The following is a 22,020-nucleotide window of genomic DNA, read 5'->3' on the forward strand; positions in this document are numbered from 1 at the left end:
GATACAATACACATTGTCCCAAAGAATAGAACAAGCTGTGAAAAAGCTTATGTAAGAAAAGGAACAAACTAGCTAATTTGTGGTGACAAAGGATGTCTGTGTCAACACTGTACCCCGTCTTACAGTAGCCTACATTCACAAGATCCCTGTTTACTTGCTTTGCAAATGCATAGGCATTGTAAAATAACACCACAAATGCTTACACAAGTCATATTTTCACTCTAACAAGTATTTAGACGGTCATCCGTATAGCAAGGATTGTAAAGCACAGTTAATAGGCCGTCGACTGAGCAAGTCATCAGAATTCACAGGGCCAACAGTATTTGACCATTTTTATACTGGGCATAGCTTCAGTACATTTTTTCACTGGCTGACTCCAAAGACATGGTCATAATAAACATGTGTGTATGATGTTGCTATACACATAAATAACTCCCAGACAGACTGTCCCTCCCGACCGGACACTAAAGAGCTACAGCCAAACAGATCTACGTCACACCACAGGCTTTGGTCAAAAGTAGTGCACTATGTAGGGAATGGAGTGACATTTGGGACGCAGAGAGGAAAATGATCTGATAGGCTACCAGTATCTGTTTCTACATCCCAGGGACCCTACTGGCTGATACGAGTCATATCTAAGAGGAACTTCCCATGACCGGTAGGCGCCTCCAAAACGAGCCGGTGAGTAACCATTTCAAATAATTGCATTGATTTCATCATTTTATAAAATGGCTTAGATCAACCATCTCAGCCTGATTTGTCAGATGAATGTTCAGTAGAAGTCCCAGTAGTATCCACTCCAATGGGCAGCTCCACCCAACCTATTACAACCTGCGGCACAGGCCAGACAGTCAGGACCCGACTCAAATGGCACCCTATTCCCCTATGTAGTGCACTACTTTTAACCAGGGCCAATAGTGAATAGAGCACCATTTGGGACAAAGCTGTCTCTGTTCTGCTGCCTTTGTTCTGTGCTTCAGTTCAAAGGATATTGTCTGTTGGGGTTTAATATTATTCAAGAGTGAGTGGACAACAAGTCCAGCTCCCCTCGTACAGCAATTAATCTTGTGTGAGCCCCAGTGTACCAGATTTCAAAAGATAAAGAAGTCTGCATAATTTCTGAGCCAATTACCATGACAGGCAGGGAGGGGGAGAGAGGACTGTGGAGGACGTTGACAAATGCTGCCTGGAACGGGACTCAATTTACACAGCGACCTCTCCTTCAGTAGGCCAAGTCTGACACTAAAGGCGTCCGCATGCCTCCCAGCCTAAACACTGTGTATATACTATATTACGATGACATTTTGTGACGTTTTTGTTCGTTTTGGACTTTTAGTTTTTTTTTTTCAGCTGCTCGGGCAAACAACATTGTTTCTAGAGGCAAGCCGAAGTCTACGCCCCTTCGTAGGTGATTGGTTAATAGTAGGGATTCTTCAATAAAGTCTTTGTTGTCATTCAACAAGAGACGACTAGTTTCCATGCACATCTTTTCATTGAGAAATACTGCACCGAATATTTGCGCGACTAACATGCTGATCAGAACGCACACGTCGCGTGCGTCGCAAAATACATTTAGAAATCCATGTTATTCAATTATTGCGCGCGCCTTGCGTTGCCAAGGGCTAAAATAGAAGTCAGTTCTATTTCGCGCTCCAAGTCCTGCCTCTCCCATCTCCTCATTGGTTTATAGAAGCAGTTACCCACGTGCCATCTCCTCATCGGTTATACCCACGTGGGTGAATGAAAGACGAAATGTTTTGCCGGTTGTCGTGGTAATACTATGAAAGTGTAGATGAGATCACCATATAAGTTCAAAGATGAAAAAGCCTGGAAGGAGGAGAGATGACTAGAAACTATTCGGTTGGCCGTTTTATGTGTGGATTAATTGGCATAGTAGAGGACCTTGTGCATTTCAGTTTCAGAAATAACAACTCAATGTTTATATCCCAGGACAAATTTGCTAGCAACAGCAAGCTAGCTAAATAGGACAAATTAGCTAGCAAGTGCAAGCTAACTAGCTAAATTGCCCTACATGTTTAATGCTTTTCGACCTGTCCCCAAATTAATGTCATTGTTTGAGAGTTTGTTTTGATATTTTAACTGCGTGTCGTGATCGCGTTTGGTGTTGGGGGACAAAATAAATTTATGTACGATAGCGCACGCGCGCAGCCGGTTTGGGTTCCGTGTAAGATCTCCTCTGCAAAAACGTCAAAATTCATGACTGATTTCTTGAGTTATCTTTTACTATTTTGAGGAAGTCTATAGTGCCTACGGAGTCTCAAAATGGAAAAACATTATTATTGCCGCTTTTTTCCTTTTTTCAAGCAAAGATATTTTAAGGGAGTATGCGAGCACACTCGTTCGTTTCGCCTAGCCAAGTTCTGAAACATGCTGACGCCTTAATTCTGCATCCCAAATGGAGCCCAATTCCCTATATAGCGCACTACGTTTGACCAGGCTCTGGTGAAAGGTAGTGCACTATAAAGGGAATCGGGCGCCATTTGGAATGTGACCTAAGCCTGTTCATACGGGCCACTATCTGCAGAAGACACCCAGTCTACAAAAAGTCTTGGAGAAATGACTAAAGCCCATTTTGACTGGACATATCAGGCTTCTAGCATGACGGTCAGAAAATGGACATAGGCTGACCGAAATAGGTTATCGTGGGTGCCGTTTTGTAATATGGGGTTTTTGTGAGACGGAGGAGGTTATGTTCCAATTGCTTCACGAAATCATATCAATTGCTTCAGTGACTATTCACGACACTTTAATGGTTTATGGTTCCAAAAGGGACCTCAGAACAGAAGAAATAGTCTTGTCCTTCAGTGATGTTACATCTGTAGATCTATTGCAGAGATGAAACCAATAACAGGTGTATCATACCGTACACGTGGGTGTATCATACCGTACACGTGGGTGTATCATACCGTACACGTGGGTGTATCATACCGTACACGTTGTCATTTTCTAGATGACAACATGGAAAAAAGAGAGGGAAAGAGGTGGTAACGTTTAGAGGTACCTTTGTTTCACTGCTGTAAGTGAGACTGACAGCTAGCTCAAATGTAACCATGGCCAGAGAGGGTGGGTACCACAGAGATCCGTATTGACACACTATTTTGGGGTCAAACATGCACTGGTCTCTGCCCAATCACCCAAGCCAGTTTACCCCCCTCCTAAATCTCTCATTTCATCTCGCAGACACTCCAACCACTGACGGAAAGGCTGAAATGCCATACAGGCAATTTGACAATCAGCAGCCTTGTTTGAAGGAGAAGCAAAGTGAAGTGGCCTTGATTTTCCGCTGAGCATGTATCAAGGGTGGCATCCACGCACAGAAAATCACTGACAGTCATCACAAGGAGCATAACACTGTTGAAACACTTCTCGCAAGAGAATCAATCTCCTATTGAAAAAGACTGCATTATCATCATCACGATCTGCATCATCGCCAATACATTCCTTTCCATCAACACGGTACATAGAACTGAACATGATCTAGCCTACAGTAGACTACACAAAAATGCAGTCTCAGCCCACCCTTACAGTAAGGACAGGGATTAAAACTAAGTTTCCCCAGACAAGATGCCCAACACCATCAAAACACCAGACTTGTGATGCTCAAATGGGCCGTCTGTTCCGGTAATTCCTTCTCTATTACATAGACGGGCTAATGCAGGCAGCACGGCACAGCACTGCGGAGAGATGGATTCAGTCAGTGATCCTATCTGTGAGTAGCCTACAGTCCAGTGAGAGCACAGATAGAGAGCACTGATACGGACCCTTTCAGTCCCGTTGGGTGGAGAGAGCAGTGATTAGAGGGTGGCTGGTTGTGCACCTCTGACTCGGTCTCCCCACGTTAGAACCATTAGGCCTAATCAGTCCGTGCCAGTCTCTCTGGCGCTACATGTCCGTCCGGAGGGAAGTGTGTGTTTCTGTCTTTCTTCTCCACGGAGCAGAGGAACTCTGTTCACATCTCATAATCCTTAAACAAGCAGCAGATTGTTGAGTAGAAGCCAAAACGCTGCCCACCCCTCTGACTGTGCTATCAGATCCAAACCAGGACTCAAACACTTTCAAAAACACGAATCTGCATCGACATGTAACTGCCAAAATAAAGGAAACCCCCAGCAAAGCTCCTTAATAGGGCGTTGGGTCACCACGAGCAGCCAGAAAAGCTTCAATTGAGCCCTGGAATAGATTCTACAAGTGTCTGAAACTCTATTGGGGGGGGTGTTTATGGTGGAGGAAAACGCTGTCTCAGGTGCCACTCCAGAATCTCCCATAAGTGTTCAATTGGGTCGAGATCTGGTGACTGAGACGTCCATGCCATATGGTTTACATCGTTTTTATGCTCATCAAACCATTTAGCGACCACCCGTGCCCTGTGAATGGGGGCATTGGCATCCTGGAAGAGAACACTCCCAAGGTGATCACTGCCCACTCCTCCCTTCCCGGTACACGTTTTGGTTTTTGCCCTAGCACTACACAGCTGATTCAAATAACCAACTCATCATCAAACTTTGACTATTTGAATCAGCTGTGTAGTGCTGGTGCAAAATCCCCAAAACGTGTACCCACGGGGGGGGTGGAAACCGCACCCCACAACACAGCCGCCAGAACCTTTATTTACTCAGGTGTTTCCTTTATTTTGGCAGTCACCTGTAGATGACCAAGTAAGCCTTGTCCGAGACAAGAACGGACAGCAGCGCAGGAGCCTCTCTCATGTTTCTGTAGAGGAAACGTATGTACAAGTACACACCTGGACAGGACGCAAGTCTATATTGACTAGCCTATATGGTAAGAATGTGGAAGACATTAAATCTGGTTATGTATGTGTGTTACGCCCCACATCCCATCCTCCACTCGACACACACTTGATCTGTGATGATCCCAGAACTGCGTGCTTGTCGGCCGCCCTCACCTGTACCCCTCTCCGGGCGTCAGCACTTTCTAATGAGGTACGGCTGGTTGCCACAACAGAGACAGAGGCGGAAGCAGCAGTGGTTAATGAGGATGATGCGAGTACGTAGCTTACCCCAGCACAGCCACGGTGGCGGGCTGGCTGGCTTCCTCTGGACTCTCCTCGCCTACGACCTCATTACCAACCAACGCTCTTGACCCCAGCTCGCACTTGTGCTGCAGCAGCCTATGAATGTAAATGTCAGCAACTTAGGAGCACAATGTATGCTTTGGCGGTAAACCATATATAACGGTACAGACGGTATGATGTTCAATACAGTCAACAACAACAAAAAGTTTCAAAAAGGTTGGGGGGGGCTTGAAACACCACTGCTTATAGCTACAACTACAGTGCTTTCAGTATTCAGAGATGTTTTACATTTTGCTGTGTTACAAAGTGGAAATAAAACTGATTTAATTGTCATTTTTGTCAACCATCTACACAAAGTACTCTGTAATGTCAAAGTGGAAGAAGAATTGTATTATTATTATTGGAAAATAAAAAACACATATCTTGATTAGATAATTATTCAACCCCCTGAGTGAATACATGTTAGAATCACCTTTGGCAGCGATTACAGCTGATTCTTTCTGGGTAAGTCTAAGAGCTTTGCACAACTTGATTGCATAATATTTGCCCATTGTTCTTTAATTAAAAAGTACACAAGCTCTGTCAAGTTGGTTGTTGATCATCGCTAGACAGCCATTTTCAAATCTTGCCATAGATTTTCAAGCTGATGTAAGTCAAAACTGTAGTTAGGCCACTTAGGAACATTCAATGTCATCTTGGTAAGCAACTCCAAAAAGGTGATTTTGTCTCCCAGTGTCTGGTGGAATGCAGAATAAACCAAGTTTTCCTCTAGGAAATGATGCAGGCACCACCATGCTGGAAAATATGAAGAGTGGAACTCTGATGTGTTGGATTTGTCCCAAAAATAAAGTGTTGTATTCAGGACAAAAAGGTCATTTCTTTGCCATACTTTTTTGCAGGATTACTTTAGTGCCATGTTGCAAACAGGATGCATTTTTTCAATATTTTTTAAAAGACTTCCTTCTTTTCACTTGGTCATTTATGTTAATATTGTGGAGTAACTACAATGTTGTTGATCCATCCTTTCTCCTATCACAGCCATTAAACTCTAACTGTTTAAAAATCGCCATCGACCTCATGGTTAAATCCCTGAGCGGTTTACTTCCTCTCCGGAAGGAGAGGAACCATTGGAAAACCTGCCTGGTCTGTGTGGTTGAATATGTGCTTGAAATTCACTGCTTGACTGAGGGACCTTACAGATGATGTGTGGGGTATGTGTGGGGTACAAAGATGAGGTAGTCAATTAAAAATGTTAAACACTATTATTGCACACACAGTGAGTCCATGCAACTTATTATGTGACTTGTTGAGCACATTTACTCCTGAACTTATTTAGGCTTGCCGGAACAAAAAGAGTTCAACACTTATTGACTCAAGACGTTTCAGGATTTCATTTCGAATTCATTTGTAAAAATGTCTAAAAACACAACTCCACTTTGACATTACGGGATATTGTGTGTAGATCAGTGACATCATCTCAATGTAAATCGGTTTTAAATTCAGGCTGTAATTAGGAAAAAGTCAAGGGTTGTGAATACTTTCTGAAGGCACTGTATCCATGATGTGCCAAATACATGAATCTCCAGCTCAGTGCTCCAGCTATGCATTTGGTTTGCCAACTTGCTACTGTGGCTAGCACGCAAGATCAAGCTTCCTGATTACAACAGACACAGTCAATACCCTCCTGGATCAAGATCCCTGCTGCCTAAATTAGTTGAGAGTCCAAAATGGCTTTTTTTTTTATTGATTTTTCATTTGGACAAAAACAGCGCACCTTGTGTGCACTGCCGGTAATACCATATACCCCAGCTATGGTACAGGAACGGTTTAAAAGAATGAACATTTGGATAGTGCCCAACCCAAACATAATGTGCATGTTTTACCTCCCTGTTTGTATGGGATTAACATTGAATTAAAGGTGATGGTGAACTGTGAGCAGCTAGCAAGGTTACCGTAGCTACTAGCTAACATCACAACAGCAGAGGACATCGGTGGGGCTTCCCCGTTTAAACCCTAACGGAGATGAAGGGGCCCCAGCAGTTGGTGGGTGAAGGTTGAGGAGGAAGTACAGTATTGGGTTAGTTCATAGCGCCGCTCTCCTCCCCTGTTCCTCCACAGGCTGTGTTGTAGGCTAAATGAGATTTCTTTGGTGTGATTGGGTCAGCGGAAGGTCGTTCCTCTCTGGCTGGAGGAGCTGGTGTTTAGATGGAGCATGAGAGATATGAGAGACTGGAGTGCATCTCCTCTCCAACTCTGATATTAGGCTTCCTCTCAGGGTTCAGACCCATCACAAAAATGGCTGCTATTTTTAATTACACTGGGATCCAGGTACTGTATTCATCACCCTGACAGTTCCACCATGACAGTTGGAAAGGCTCGCACGAGAGGCTCCGATTGACTACATTTTCAGTCTTAATTAAGGACAAGACACACCATAACGATTGGACGGTGGCCCACTGCTTTTAACTGTTTATTGGTATGGTCTGTTATGTCCTTAATTCTTCTTATTTGATGCACAACGCAGATGTGGTTGTGCCACTGTAAAGCGTACGTATAGAGGAAGTCTTTACCTGACAGGTCTATATCCTGTCCTGGTGCATACTTAACTCATCCTAGCTGGACGACCAGGTTTCCTGACCCGAAACGCCATTCTGAAGACTTCGATCATTAAAGCCAGAGGGGAAGGGACTGCTTCTGGAACAGAGTCGGCACTTCTGACCGACTCTGCCGCCTCTCCCATCACATGACCACATCCTGTTGGCCAGAGTAAGTTCACTTCCTGCTCTGTTACTTCCTGTTTATTCCAAGGTGTAGCCGCTGTGACGGGGGAAAAAGCAGGAAGTTATCATCGCGGGGGGGGGGTGGTTTACAGGCCCAAGACCACAAGACCACTGTTTAAATGACATGTAGCGAGATAGTGAGTTGACTAACACACCCAAATGCAGGGCAATAAACTTTGACAGGCACGAACAGCATAGCAATAGCTTGGCTACCTGTATTTTATTGTCCTGCTCACATCATGTAAGTCTATGGGGTTTAGAGCAGAGCCTGTGTTCTCCTCCCAGCTGACAGAAGGAGAGAGCAGCCGACTGTCTCAATGTTAACACCACAGCGCCTCCTTCTGGAAGAGAAGAGTATTAACTGTGGGAAAAATGCCCAGCATCAACAATGGGTAAAACCTATGTCTATTCAAGGAAGGCTTTGGCAAGCAAGCAGCACACAAACACTCCCACATTGTGGGATTCATTTCCTCAGAGAAGCGAGCAAAAGCTGGTGGGGGTCGATTGAGCCGTCGCATGATGTAACGCGACACTATAAAACAAGTGCTTTCTATCATCAGGTCCTCTCGCTTTAGAGTTAATACAGTTCCTAGAAGATGTGATAGCCTGCTGTGCCTAACTACAGTACATCCCCTCTAGCCAGTGGTAGACCGAAGAGAACACCCAGTAAGGATGTCTCAGTGTGTGGCTGTGTAAACACAACGTGCTGCCACGGTGTCTGTGATTGTGTGCCGCGTTGGCCTAGCAACCACTTCCTGAATCCTCCCTGGACCAAGAGGCTATTCCTTCCCACAGACAGACCACAGCTGGCTGGCATTGGTGACTCACTGTGGCAAACCCTGGTGGCTGGACACCACACTGTGTGTGAGAGTGTGTGTGTCCTCCTCGCTCTCTGGGCACGGGAGCAGAAGCAGCCTCTTGGGATTAACATGGAAGGTCCAGTGTTTGCTGTGTCATAAAACCAGGCTAGTGGTTTCCTGTTTGACTCGGCGAGATGTTGAGATGAGCTGTTACATAGAAGACAAACCGCCCAATGAAAGATACACACAGTCTGCCACTACTGACTAGTCCAGCAACGTCAGAGCAGGACGATCGCAAAGACTCTGTACCAAGAGAGACCTCTGCTGGTCAAAGTTAGAATGTTCCCTGACAGAGAGAGGACAGAGGAACACAAAACTGTGGCAGTATTCAGTGCTGACCTAGGATCACACCCCCATCCATCCGATTCTATCCATTATGATCTAAAAAGACACAAAAACTGATCTCAGAGCAGCACAACTAGTCTGAAATGCTTTACGAATATGGGCCCCTAAACCTGGCTACATCAGACAGATGGCCTCTCTACCCAGGATCAACCACACAGTACATGTGTATCCTGTTGTCAGACATCATTTTTTACATTTTTGATTTATTTAACTTAGGCAAGTCAGTTAAAAAACAAATTCTTATTTACAATGACGGCCGACACCGGCCAAACCCGGACGACGCTGGGCCAATTGTGCTCCGCCCTATGGGACTCCCAATCACGGCCGGTTGGGATACAGCCTGGATTCAAACCAGGATGCAGTGCCTTATATACCGCTGGGCCACTCGAATCATGTTCTGCTTCGGGTGAGGCTACAGTACAACACAACAGCCCACAGTTCAAACTGTATGGAAGTAAGGCACATCAGATAAGACCACACAGCTGTATCAGGTCTGGGTTTTTATAGCGGTTGCTGGGTAGTGGTGCTCCTAAAAACATGTAGGCCAACAACAGCTCACCGAGGCTGCTCTTAAAAACAGGCTTTTTAAATGTTTCACTAACACGGGCAGGTTTGAATATCAGATGATATGAATCATCTTCCAATCACTTGACCGCGCCTGCACGCTCTAAGACACAAGCATTATGAAGAGACGTTGTAGTGACGTAACAGGCCGTTGTTCTTTCACTGACTTCTAGCTGAGGGGAAAAGAATGGAGTTACACCAAGCTTCAACAAGGCAGTTATCAATACACGATTTCAAAAGGCAACAAAAATCAGTCAAAAGCTAAAGGTATTACGGCCAGATTGAGAGTTGCACATTCAACCATAGTTGAGAATGAGATTAAACAACAGAGGGGAGAAAGTAAGGACATGTTGCACTTACAGATGTACACCACTGGAGGGCAGCGGAGTTCCTCTGTACTTTAACCCTGTACTTTAACCCTGTACTTTAACCCTGTACTACTACTACTTGATACTTCATCAACTTCACAAACGCACACAAAAAGGTCTGTTTTATTGCGACAGTCCGAGTTTGGTATGAAATCAATTTTCATTTTCAGGAAATACAGGAGAAAGGCCTTTTCCCAAAATATCATCAGTGCGTAACAGATACTCAGAGCTAGAGGGAGGGAGTGAAAGAGGGAGAGAAGGTTTAAATTCAATATGATTAACATACCCTTCGATCTGTTAGCACCCTATTCCCTTTACAGTGCATTATTTTTAACCAGGGCCCATTCGAATCTGGTCAAAAGTAGTGCACTATATAGGGAATAGGGTGCCATTTGGGACGTTTCCTTCTAGACTCCTATTGACCTCTCATACATTCTCTTTGTCTCCGCCTCACTGATGTCACACCACTGTAAGATAACAAACCAACACAACCAGGCCCTTTGTGTTCATGGTGACAAGATAAAGCAGCAAATGGGGGACCACTTGAAGGGCAAACGGGGCAAATAATCAGATTTGTCCTGTAGTTTTAAAACAGCCGTCATAAACCATCCATGTGTCTGTGAGGGGATATAGCCCGCGTGATAACCTCCACACAACAGGCGTGAAGAAACCGTTATTACGCTAAACGCAAAATAAAAGACCAAATTCTTTCCTTAATATGATATTCCTTGGTACTAAATTTCAGGAAAATCACAAACTGCTTAAATATCGCGAGTCTATTTTCACACCGGATGACAAATGAGGCATGGCCCACTTGAGCGGTGCAAAAAAATGACTTAAAGAAGGAGCGAAGAGCTTGTGTCTGAAACCATCTCTGACGGATCTTGGCCTCCGTGTACAGATCCTCTCACTGAGAGTTTTGCCCCTAAAAAGACTTGTTACATTATCATCAACAGTGCTCTGGCCACAGACCCATTACAGAGCAGGAGAGCCAGCCAAAAGCCTCATCCCCACAGAGCAGATCAAAGGCTCGGCTCAGCGCACATTGTCTCATTCTCTCTCGCTCACTGCAGTCCTGCTCACCTTCCCCCTGACTGCATGAATAACCATGACTCAGGTTAACGTGGTGAGCGTTGCTCTAATGGGGGGGCTGAACTGTTCCCGACACACCACCGTTACAATGCTCTACTTTCTGAGGTTCATACCAGCTCCATGGAAACCAAGGCCAACAAGGAATACTGTCACCAAGGCATCAGTAAGACACCTTGTCACTGAGAGCTGAGGATCTCCCATAAGAGGCGTTTGTGTGTGTGTGTGTGTGTGTGTGTGTGTGTGTGTGTGTCTCTCTCATAAGGCTGGCTTTCATTAACACACTGACTACGCCCACTGCTTGGGAAGTACAACATCTGGCTTGTAAAACACACAAGGAATATTCTGTTTTAAGTGAAGGAAACTCTCGCTTAACATTTGTTACCCTTTTCTGTACATAGTTCTATAAAAATCAGTCAGTGATTTTCTTGACAAAATGTTCTTCACAGGGGTCTTAAATGAGCAACGTGCCCAAATGACGAATACACAGGGAGGGACAGCTTGCTTACGCGACGTTCCAACCTAAACCCATTAGACGGTAATGAAACAGAATTCATATGGAACGTTCCGCCTCCGTTCAGACTTTAAACCCCTCTTCAAGTGGTGAACTGGTCAAATGTTTAAAATGGCCACATGTCCTTAGCCGCAGCAACATACAGATGGTATGATTCACGTGCTTTACTTGGCCTCTACAGCTGAGCCCCACTGCAAATAAATAGTCTTTCTGACTAGCTGAGACACTCTCCTGGCTACCACTACAGAGACCTAACAGGCTCTAGACCTTTTTACCAGGTCTTGAAAAAACCTCCGTAAAATGGTGCGTGAGTGTACATTTTGGGCCGGTTTCTCCCAGCACCACTAACGGCAACAGCATAGCAGTTTGTGTGTTTAAGCGTCTCCTATAGATCTTTCTAGAAACCACATCTCGGCGGTGTCCGTACAGCCTCGTATAGAGGACATGCTGTTGTTCCTATTAGGGGCGGGGCCCAGGAGGAGTAGCGTGGAATAAATGAGGTCATCCGTTAGCAGCTCTGAAGGACGTCTTTGAGGATGGAGACTGGGGCAGATAAAGGATATCCCTGTGTGTGTGTGTGTGTGTGTGTGTGTGTGTGTGTGTGTGTGTTTCACATACATACTCCACGCAGACAGCTAGGTGCATGACCTGTTGATATGCCTCTGGGGCATTTGTGCTCTCGCTATGGTTTCAATCAAGTGATAGACCATGCCTGGGCTGCTTTTAAGTCAAGTTCTGTGTCCAGTTTGAACAATGTAAAAATAAAAATAAAAAACAAGCCCATAGTTTTTCTTTCTGCATAACTGTAATAAATATCAGTGTGTATTATAGCAGGGGTCAACATGCTTAAAATGTATGTGTCCTGAAACTCAATGCACTCGTCAGACAAACAAGCGGGCTAAATATAGTATCCCCAAAAATCAATACAGTAACATTTGTGTTTTCGTGGATATAACACGACCAAAACCCCCTCCCAACGGCGAACACTGAGGGTTCGCCGATAAAGGTTGACTTGCTCGATTTCACAAACGGTTGTTTAACTCGTCGTCCCGGCTCTCTACGGAGCACAAGGCCACATTGTTTTATTTCTTTAACCAGGAAGGATGGAGAAACCAAACCCTGTGTCTGGGACTGGTACAGCAGGTATTGCCGCCTGCAGCACATGGACCTGATACGGTCAACCCTCAGTGTGGGTATGTATCCCGGCGCCACATCTTCCTCACACCCTCATTAGCACATATCTCTGTCTCAATACGATTAAAAATACTGTTCAAAAAGATATATTCAATAAATAAAAGAAAAAACATCCAAACCCCTGCCTTCCACTTTGAGGGTTGTAATGTAATTGAAGACAGGGCAGGGGTGTCAGTCCAACGCAATTCCATCCAGACCAGCATGCCATGGGGGGGGGGGATCAGTATGTCACATTCAGACAGGGATTCCAGTCATAGGCACACTGAGGCACTTGACAGTGGTTTGACTGGGGTGCATCCCAAATAGCTCCCTGTTACCCATATCCCTATAGGCCCTGCCATTTGAGATGCAGAGTATTTTATGATGTGTTGGGACAAGCAGGGCCTTTCAAGTGTCCCCTGGGTTTATTTAACCTGCTGGCCCTCCTGTCGGTTGGTGTTTGTTGGAGTGTTGGTCTGCTACCAAGGTCCCTCTACACACTGCAGACAGACATGTCTATTGGTCCCTCTACACACTGCAGACAGACATGTCTATTGGTCCCTCTACACACTGCAGACAGACATGTCTATTGGTCCCTCTACACACTGCAGACAGACATGTCTATTGGTCCCTCTACACACCGCAGACAGACATGTCTATTGGTCCCTCTACACACTGCAGACAGACATGTCTATTTCAGGTCTGGGTTCAAACAACATTTGACATCTTTGCTCTAGCTTGCATAAAGTGCCATATGGGCAGGGTTCACAGTTTTGGGAGTATTATAAATGGTCCATTAAGCCAGACAAGCTTAATCAAGCACAGATCATAAAGCATTCAAACTCAGGTCAGCCCACTGGTCCATCCACCCTGGGTCTGTCATGTCAAGCTCCCAGCCGCCCATGCACTACTACCCTGACTGATGGACAGGTGTGTGTGGGGGGCGGTCTATTTTATTAGCCGTGGACTCGTATGTACAGGAAACACATGTCCATATAAAATCTTACTTGCAGGTTCCTTCTCAACAATACAACAACTATAAAAGATAAGAACACGAACATGAAGTAAATGGCTCAATAGAATAGAATATTTTTTAGCATATGAGTAATATAGGAAGGCACAATTTATAGTCAAATATTTCCATGTATCAGGGAAGGAGGGATTGGGGGGCAAGTGTTAAATTGTGCAGTATTAGTAATAGTAAATAAGAGTCTGGTAGCAGCAGTTGTGATGTGTGTGTGTGTGGCATGAGTCTGTGTGCGGGCGCGCGAGTGCTAAGGTACGGACAGTCAGTGCAGGTGGTCAGTCCAGTTCAAGTGTTCAGCAGTCTGATGACTTGTAGATACCAACAGGCTCAGAGTCAGTTTCTATCAGACCTCAGGCTCCAATACCGTCTGCCCAACGTTAAGCGACTGAACAGTAGATGTCCTGGATGGGTGGGAACACAGCCCCAGTGATATACTGGGCCGTCTTCACCACCCGCTGAAGGGCCTTGCAGTCGTGGACGGAGGAATTCCCGTACCAGGCCGTGATGCAACCGGTCAGGATGCTCTCGACGGTGCAGTGGTAGTATTTGGAGAGGACCTGGGGTGGCATCCCAAATTTCTTCAGCCGCCTTAGGAAGTAGAGACGCTGTTGCGCCCTCTTGACAAGATCGGTGTGTTGTTGGTCTATGTCAAGTGCTCAGTGATGTGGACGCCGAGGAACTTGAAACTGCTGACCCTCTCTACTGCAGTCCCAATGACTTCCTGAAGTCAACAAATCAACTCCTTTTTCTTTTGCTGACATTGAGTGAGAGGTTTTTGTCCTGGAACCACAATGCCAGTTCACTTACCTCCTCCCTATAGGCTGACTCGTTGTTGTTGGTTATCAGGCATCCAATTGTGGTGTAATCAGCAAACTTGATGATGGAGTTGAAAAGCCACACGGTCGTAAGTGAACAGGGAGAAAGTACAGCAGAGGGCTGAGGACACACGCCTGGGGGCCCCTGTGTTAAGAGTCACTGTGGCGGAGGTGTTGTTGCCAATCCTCACAGCTTGTGTTCTGCCCATCAGGAAGTCCAGGATCCAGTTGCAGAGGGTAGCATCCAGACCAGGGCTCTGAGCTTGGTGACGAGCTTGGCGGTAACAATACTGTTGAATGCTAAACTGTAGTCAATGAACAGCATTTTCGCATAGGTGTTCATCTTATCCAGATGAGTTAGGGCCGTGTGAATGGCATTTTCTGTGGATCTGTTGGTGAGGTAGGTTCATTGGAGTGGGTCCAGTGTACCTGGCATGCTGGCCTTGATATGGGCCATGACCAGCCTCTCGAAGCACTTCATGATGACCGGGGTGAGTTCGTCGATCGTCATTTGGGAATGTCACCTTGGTTCTTGGGCACTGGGATGATGGTGGTGTCCTTGATGCAAGTGGGGACTACAACCTGGGACAGGGGACAGGTTGAAGATGTCCCAGAAGACACCGGCCAGCGCACACCGAGGTCGTTGCCAGGGATGCCATCGGGGGCGGCGGCTTAGTGAGTATTCACTGTTTTGAGAGTTTTCCTCTTGTTGGGCCTTGAAGAGCGAAAACAGAGCCCTCCTGGATGGCTTGGTGTTGTCCGCCTCGAAGCGAGCACAGAATGTGTTAAGCTCGTCTGGGACGGAGGCTTCGGTGGGCACCACACATCCGGATTTGCCTTTGTAGCCCATGACAGCCTGTAGTCCTTGCCACATGCATCGTGAGTCAGTTGTCGAACATTGATTCTCGTACCGGAGCGCAGACGTGTCACGAGTCATCTGAGTCCGATCTACCGATATTTAATGCTGCACTATGGGCACTCAGCATGTTATGTATTTTTCTGTTCATCCAAGGCTTTTGGTTGAAGTCTGCCTGGATTGTTATTGTGGGTTCAACACCAACAGCCAATTTCCCAATGAAGCCTGTGACTGGCGATGCATATTCCTCAATGTTGATGGATGTGTCCTGGGTGGATGAACATTCCAAATCAGTATTGTCAAAACAGTCCTGCAGCATTGAGTCTGCCTCCTCTGTCCAACGCCTCACTATTCTCTGTGTTGGTGGCTCCCTCGAGTTGCTGCTTGTAGGCGGGGAGTAGGAACAAAGAGGATTTGTAAAGGTCACAGATGTTTGTGCACACATGGTCCAACATGTTTCTTCTCGTGTGGCAGAATACATGGTGATATTTTGGAAGAATTTGTTTAAATTTACTTGGTTAAAATCTCCCGTGACAATAAAGCCTGCTTTCGGTGAGAGGATGCTTGCTGGCTAACGTTTTTGTACAGTTTGCAGAGTGGCGCCTTGATGTTTGCTTGTGGCAGTATGTACACAGCTGTGCTAATAGCACACATGATCGGGTGAGCAGGAACTCAAGGGGTTCTGAACTTCAGTACACCAAGAATTGTTGATGAGGAAGCATACACTTCCCCCCCTACGCTTACAAGAAGCCGCCATTCGAACCATATGGAAATCGTAAAAGCCGTCTGGTTGAATAGCAGAGTTGAATGAATTGTCAGTAATCCATGGCTCTGTAAAAACAAAAAGACACAGCATTCCCTGATGTCCCTCTGTGATTGAAGCATCGCTCCGAGTTCAAAGTATATTTTCCAGCGATTGGGCATTCGCCATCAGGATACTAGGAAGAGGAGGCCATGTAGCCTGTCTTTTCAGCCTAGCTTGGAGACCCCTTTTCCTTCGTCGCCTTCGGTCATCTCGGCCAGTAGCAACAGGTAGGCCCGCTGCACGGAGAACAAAGGAGCGAATGTATTATTCCAGATCTGGGAGACAGAGATGTGTGTAGCTTCCGATTCATGATCCAGAAGCGTCTGTCAGTCGTAGGACAGTCTGAGCAAAGTCATAATTAACTCAAAAATAACAATAAAAAGCAAAGTTGAGCAGGAATCGGAACGACGGGCACCCTCCTTGGCGCCACTATCTTAAAATCGAATGCATAGTCTGCTGTGTGTGTGTGTGTGTCCAGGGAAGTGATTGAGTGGTAGTGGTCTGTGCAGCTGTCTGCCCAGACACACAGAGTCCGCTGTGTGTGTGTGTGCGCTCTGCCCAGACACATGGAGAATTTGGGGTTAGCACAGCATGGCCCTGTAGAGGTCACGACCCCAGGAGTGTGCAGGGACATGCCAGTCACCTGACACCTTGGATATGGTGGAGTGTGTGTGTGTGTGTGTGTGAACGGCCTACTATCCTCCAGCTCTCTGGGTAAATACTAGGCGGGGCAAAGAGGGCATTGGCTGACCGTTAAAGGGATAATTCAGGATTTTGGTAATGAAGCCCTTTATCTACTTCCCGGGAGTCAGATTAACTTGTGGACACCATTTTTATGTCCCTGCATGCAGTTTTAAGGAAGTTGCCAACTAGTGATAGCGCAATTGCTAACTAGCATAAGTGCAATGACTGGAAGTCTATGGTAACTGCTAGTAGATTTACCATAGACATCCAGTCATTGGTGCGCAAAACTACCTCTTCCTTCATACTGGATCCAGAGACATAGAAATGCATCCATGAGTTCATGTAACTCTGGGGAAGTAGATCAAATCCAGATGTATCCCTTTAAAAGACAGGAATGCCATCAAGGCTCAAGGCTGGACTGTGGGCTAGAGGACAGGACAGGGAGCAGTGGGACGGAAAGACACACAGCATGTGGAAAAACACTCAGTGAATCCCTGAGCTGTCTGCCACCATTCCTTGCAGCAACAATGACACACATTGCTCATCGGGCCAACCACTCATTCCCCAGTCTTGAAAAAGCATCTAACACATGTCAGAGATGCGGTGCGAGTTGCCAGGAGAGTACGAGTCATGCAAAGTGCTTTTAGGCCTTGTAGCCTAGTATAGCAACATACAGCTACAGAATGAACTTTAGGTCAGATAAATGGTAACCACAGAACTGGAATGAGTAGAACGGGAATCCCCATTCAAGTCAACTCATTCAAGTCAACTCATTCTATTTCTTTGGCTGTAGCCTCGAGTACCAGTCTCAGTTAGAGGTAGACCCAAAGTAAACAGCAGAGTGGGTCAATTTCCGCAACAACTACGAGCGCTGAAGCGCGAGGCCAAACTTCTCCTCTGTTTTGGTCATGACGCCACCACGCTGTAACAGCGTGAAGCTAACTTGCACACACGTGCAGACGCTGTGTGTGACTGTGTGAGAGCGAAATCTTGCATGTCCCGTATCGTAATATAAGGCGGTGCGGCTCGTGGCAACACCATTGGGCTGAGTCCACATTTAAGTAACACTTCAAACGGTAAACAGACCGCCGCGTACGCATCGCGCTCATTGATCACGGCATTGACATATAAACGTTTAACCCCTTTGTAGCGGAGAGAAAGCAGCTCCTAGGTCAGCTACTCTGTTTACTTAATTCACCCATGACTAATCAAAACCGCGCCCCTCCCTTCCTCTTCTGATTAATTCCGTAGGGTCAACATGAGCAGGGAAAAACAGCTGTCTCTCACTCCCAGTAGCCACCCATCCATTCCCCTTGAACAGAATCCGATGCTGTAATCCCGCATGGCCATAATCTAATCGACACCAGCGAGGCAACACAAACGCTAAAGCCAGTTTATTTCCTGCAACAGTTTACATTACATCACACAGTGACAGCGCGTGGGAGAGAGGAAGGAGAGGGCAAGGGAGTCACCCAGATGTCACTGTCCCCAATAGAGGTTAAACACAACACTTCTCTCCTCCACACCCATGTATAGATTTGTAAAAAACGAAATGTTGTTTCTTTGTTTTTTGCTAGGTAGCGTTAGTCAGCTGTACCTGCGCCAAAACTCTGGTATTTCTCAGCCTATACCTTCTTCTCCATCTTCTTTTTAAATACTGAGCCAAAATGTTCAACACTTTCTATTTTTATGACTGATCCAAACAGGTTGTTATTATGGCTCTCTCTCGTCTCTCTGAAGCAGACATACAGTAACCCATTGGGGCGGCAGGGAGCCTAGTGGGTAGAGGCAGGGAGCCTAGTGGGTAGAGGCAGGGAGCCTAGTGGGTAGAGGCAGGGAGCCTAGTGGGTAGAGGCAGGGAGCCTAGTGGGTAGAGGCAGGGAGCCTAGTGGTTAGAGGCAGGGAGCCTAGTGGGTAGAGGCAGGGAGCCTAGTGGTTAGAGGCAGGGAGCCTAGTGGTTAGAGGCAGGGAGCCTAGTGGTTAGAGGCAGGGAGCCTAGTGGTTAGAGGCAGGGAGCCTAGTGGTTAGAGGCAGGGAGCCTAGTGGTTAGAGGCAGGGAGCCTAGTGGTTAGAGGCAGGGAGCCTAGTGGTTAGAGTGCTGGGCCCGTAACCAAAAGGTTGCTAGATCGAATCCCCGAGCTGACGAGGTAAAAATCTGTCGTTCTGCCCCTGAACAAGGCAGTTAACCCACTGTTCCCCGGTAGGCTGTTATTGTAAATAAGAATCTGTTCTTAGCTGACTTGCCTAGTTAAATAAAGGTTACATTTAAAAAATGCATATAGAATCGTGACAATACCAAGAGTTTCAATACCAAGTTGTGATAATATCGTTTTGTGAGTACGCAGGCAATTCCCAACACACACACACCAAGGCCTAGATAGTCCCCAGACCAGGCTGTGAACTCTGGTCAGAATCACAGCACTATACTGTCAACTCAATCAGTAAGGTTGTGTGAGGAGTAAGACCTGCCTTCAGAGAGGAACTCTGGGGCACGAGCCAGAGGGGGCTTCCCTAAAGGCACCCTATTCCCTATATATTGCACTAATTTTGACCAGGACCCATAGGTCAAAAACAGCCAGACAGCAGCGGGAATTAATAACAATGAGCGATTCATTGGAAGTCTCCAACAGAATGATCAAGCAAATGGACCACCAAAAACACTGTTGTGTCAAACAGAACATCCTTGAACAGTCGATGTGATAAAGCTGTCATGTCACACTACAGGACACTACACACAGTCATACAGGACACACTACACACAGTCATACAGGACACACTACACACAGTCATACAGGACACACTACACACAGTCATACAGGACACACTACACACAGTCATACAGGACACACAGTCATACAGGACACACTACACACGGTCATACAGGACACACTACACACAGTCATACAGGACACACTACACACAGTCATACAGGACACACTACACACAGTCATACAGGACACACTACACAGTCATACAGGACACACTACACACAGTCATACAGGACACACTACACACGGTCATACAGGACACACTACACACAGTCATACAGGACACACTACACACGTCACAGGACACACTACACACAGTCATACAGGACACACTACACACGGTCATACAGGACACACTACACACGGTCATACAGGACACACTACACACAGTCATACAGGACACACTACACACAGTCATACAGGACACACTACACACAGTCATACAGGACACACTACACACGGTCATACAGGACACACTACACACGGTCATACAGGACACACTACACACGGTCATACAGGACACACTACACACGGTCATACAGGACACTACACACGGTCATACAGGACACACTACACACGGTCATACAGGACACACTACACACGGTCATACAGGACACTACACACAGGACACACTACACACAGTCATACAGGACACTACACACGGTCATACAGGACACACTACACACGGTCATACAGGACACTACACACGGTCATACAGGACACTACACACAGGACACACTACACACAGTCATACAGGACACTACACACGGTCATACAGGACACTACACGGTCATGCAGCATTGGGAAATACAGGGAGCATCAACATACCACCACACTTTCAGCTGTGTTGCAAGTTGAAAGACGTTGAAAGAAGAATGTCGGGCTACAATTTCAACACAATAAAAACATTACACTGTACACTAACACACTCATACCAGCAACAGGACACAACTCATCACACTACTAGTAGGATTGCAACATCCACGGTGTAAGAAGAACATCCGCCTTTAATTGAATCAGTGTTACTGTAACAAGCCAAGCATCCATCCATCCGGTGGAGGTTTCAACGTGCATGTATTCCCATATCCCCGCTCCAGTTCAATACTACATCCTCATGTTCCTGTGTTGCGGTGACACTGTGATTATGATACAGCCCAGTGGCCTCGGGGCACAGCAGAGCTGACCCAGAGGAGAATGTGACCCCTGTCCACCTCCGTGACCCTGCTGTCACTCAGTCAGAGGATTAGCTCTCCTCCTCCAGTCAGCCTCGTTTAAAAATGGTGGGAAACAACACTGATACTGAGAGGAGAGGAAATGAGGGGTCAGAGGGCAACTATAGCAGCTCGGGACTCTGTGGGTCACTCTCGCTAGCTACAGGTATGTCCCAAATAGTACCCTACGGGACCTGGTCAAAAATAGTGCACTATAGGGAATAGGTTGTCATTTAGAACCCTGCCACCGTGTTTATTCTGTGCAGAGGGGTGAGTGAAGTAGCCCAAGCCTTCGGTAAATAAATAAAACAGATGCATAAATAGATCATCCAAACAGTAAAGTATGGTATTGATGAAAAACAAACATATTAACCCAGTTTGGCCCCAGACCAAGTGGTTTTACAAATCTAGACAGGTCAAGAAGCGGACAGGAAAGACATCCATGGTTTCCTTATGTTGTTCAAATATTCTCATGATATTATCTAATAAGAAATGCCGGGAAAAGCACTAAGCAGATCTCCAATGGTGTCGTTTCCAAACGGGTAGAAGTTCACGTACAAGCTAGTAAATGTCAAGTTGAGGCCCTCTGGTTCACACCCCTCCCATCTCACGTCATCCTTTCTGCACGATGGCACCTGGCCTTGCTTGACTTCCCTTACCCTGTCTTTTTTTAAAGGAGAATTTCCCCCCCACTTGTTTATTAGATAGGACAGTGACTGACAGGGATGGTAGGAGGATAGGAGAGCGGGGGACGCTGGAATAGCAGTGGGTCAGACTCCAACCCACGCACACACTGGTACATGTATTCTGGGCCAGCGGCTTAGACCGCTAGCTCAGCCAACGCTTCAGTTCACTCACCCGGTCTTTGTCATCAGCCACATCAGACAGCAAGTCATCGAGGTCTAGAATGCCTCCGTCTCCATGCTCCAACCGGTGCACCTGTAACCAGTAGCTGGCATCCTAGAGGAGGAAGAAGAAGATTAATGTGTTGTCTATTTACTACGTGAGCAAGGGAGATGTGTGCTTTTGCATATCCCATTGTCCCCGGTAGACATGCACATAAATAGAGAGGAGGAGGAGGAGAGATAGAGAGGGAGAAGGGAGAGAG

General features: G+C 46.3%; 1 protein-coding gene across 6 annotated transcripts in view; it reads right to left on the reverse strand.

Annotated features, from left to right (window-relative positions):
- Window positions 1-22,020, reverse strand: part of LOC106568841 (partitioning defective 3 homolog) — a 239,994-nt gene that overhangs the window by 166,806 nt on the left and 51,168 nt on the right. For all 6 annotated transcript variants that reach the window (XM_014139556.2, XM_014139557.2, XM_014139559.2 and 3 more), the window contains exon 2: window positions 21,771-21,872. In XM_014139556.2, the coding sequence (XP_013995031.2) occupies window positions 21,771-21,872 (102 nt within the window). The remainder of the gene's footprint in view (window positions 1-21,770; window positions 21,873-22,020) is intronic.

The sequence above is a fragment of the Salmo salar genome, chromosome ssa14 (assembly GCF_905237065.1).
Source record: "Salmo salar chromosome ssa14, Ssal_v3.1, whole genome shotgun sequence".
Classification (NCBI taxonomy): Eukaryota; Metazoa; Chordata; class Actinopteri; order Salmoniformes; family Salmonidae; genus Salmo; species Salmo salar.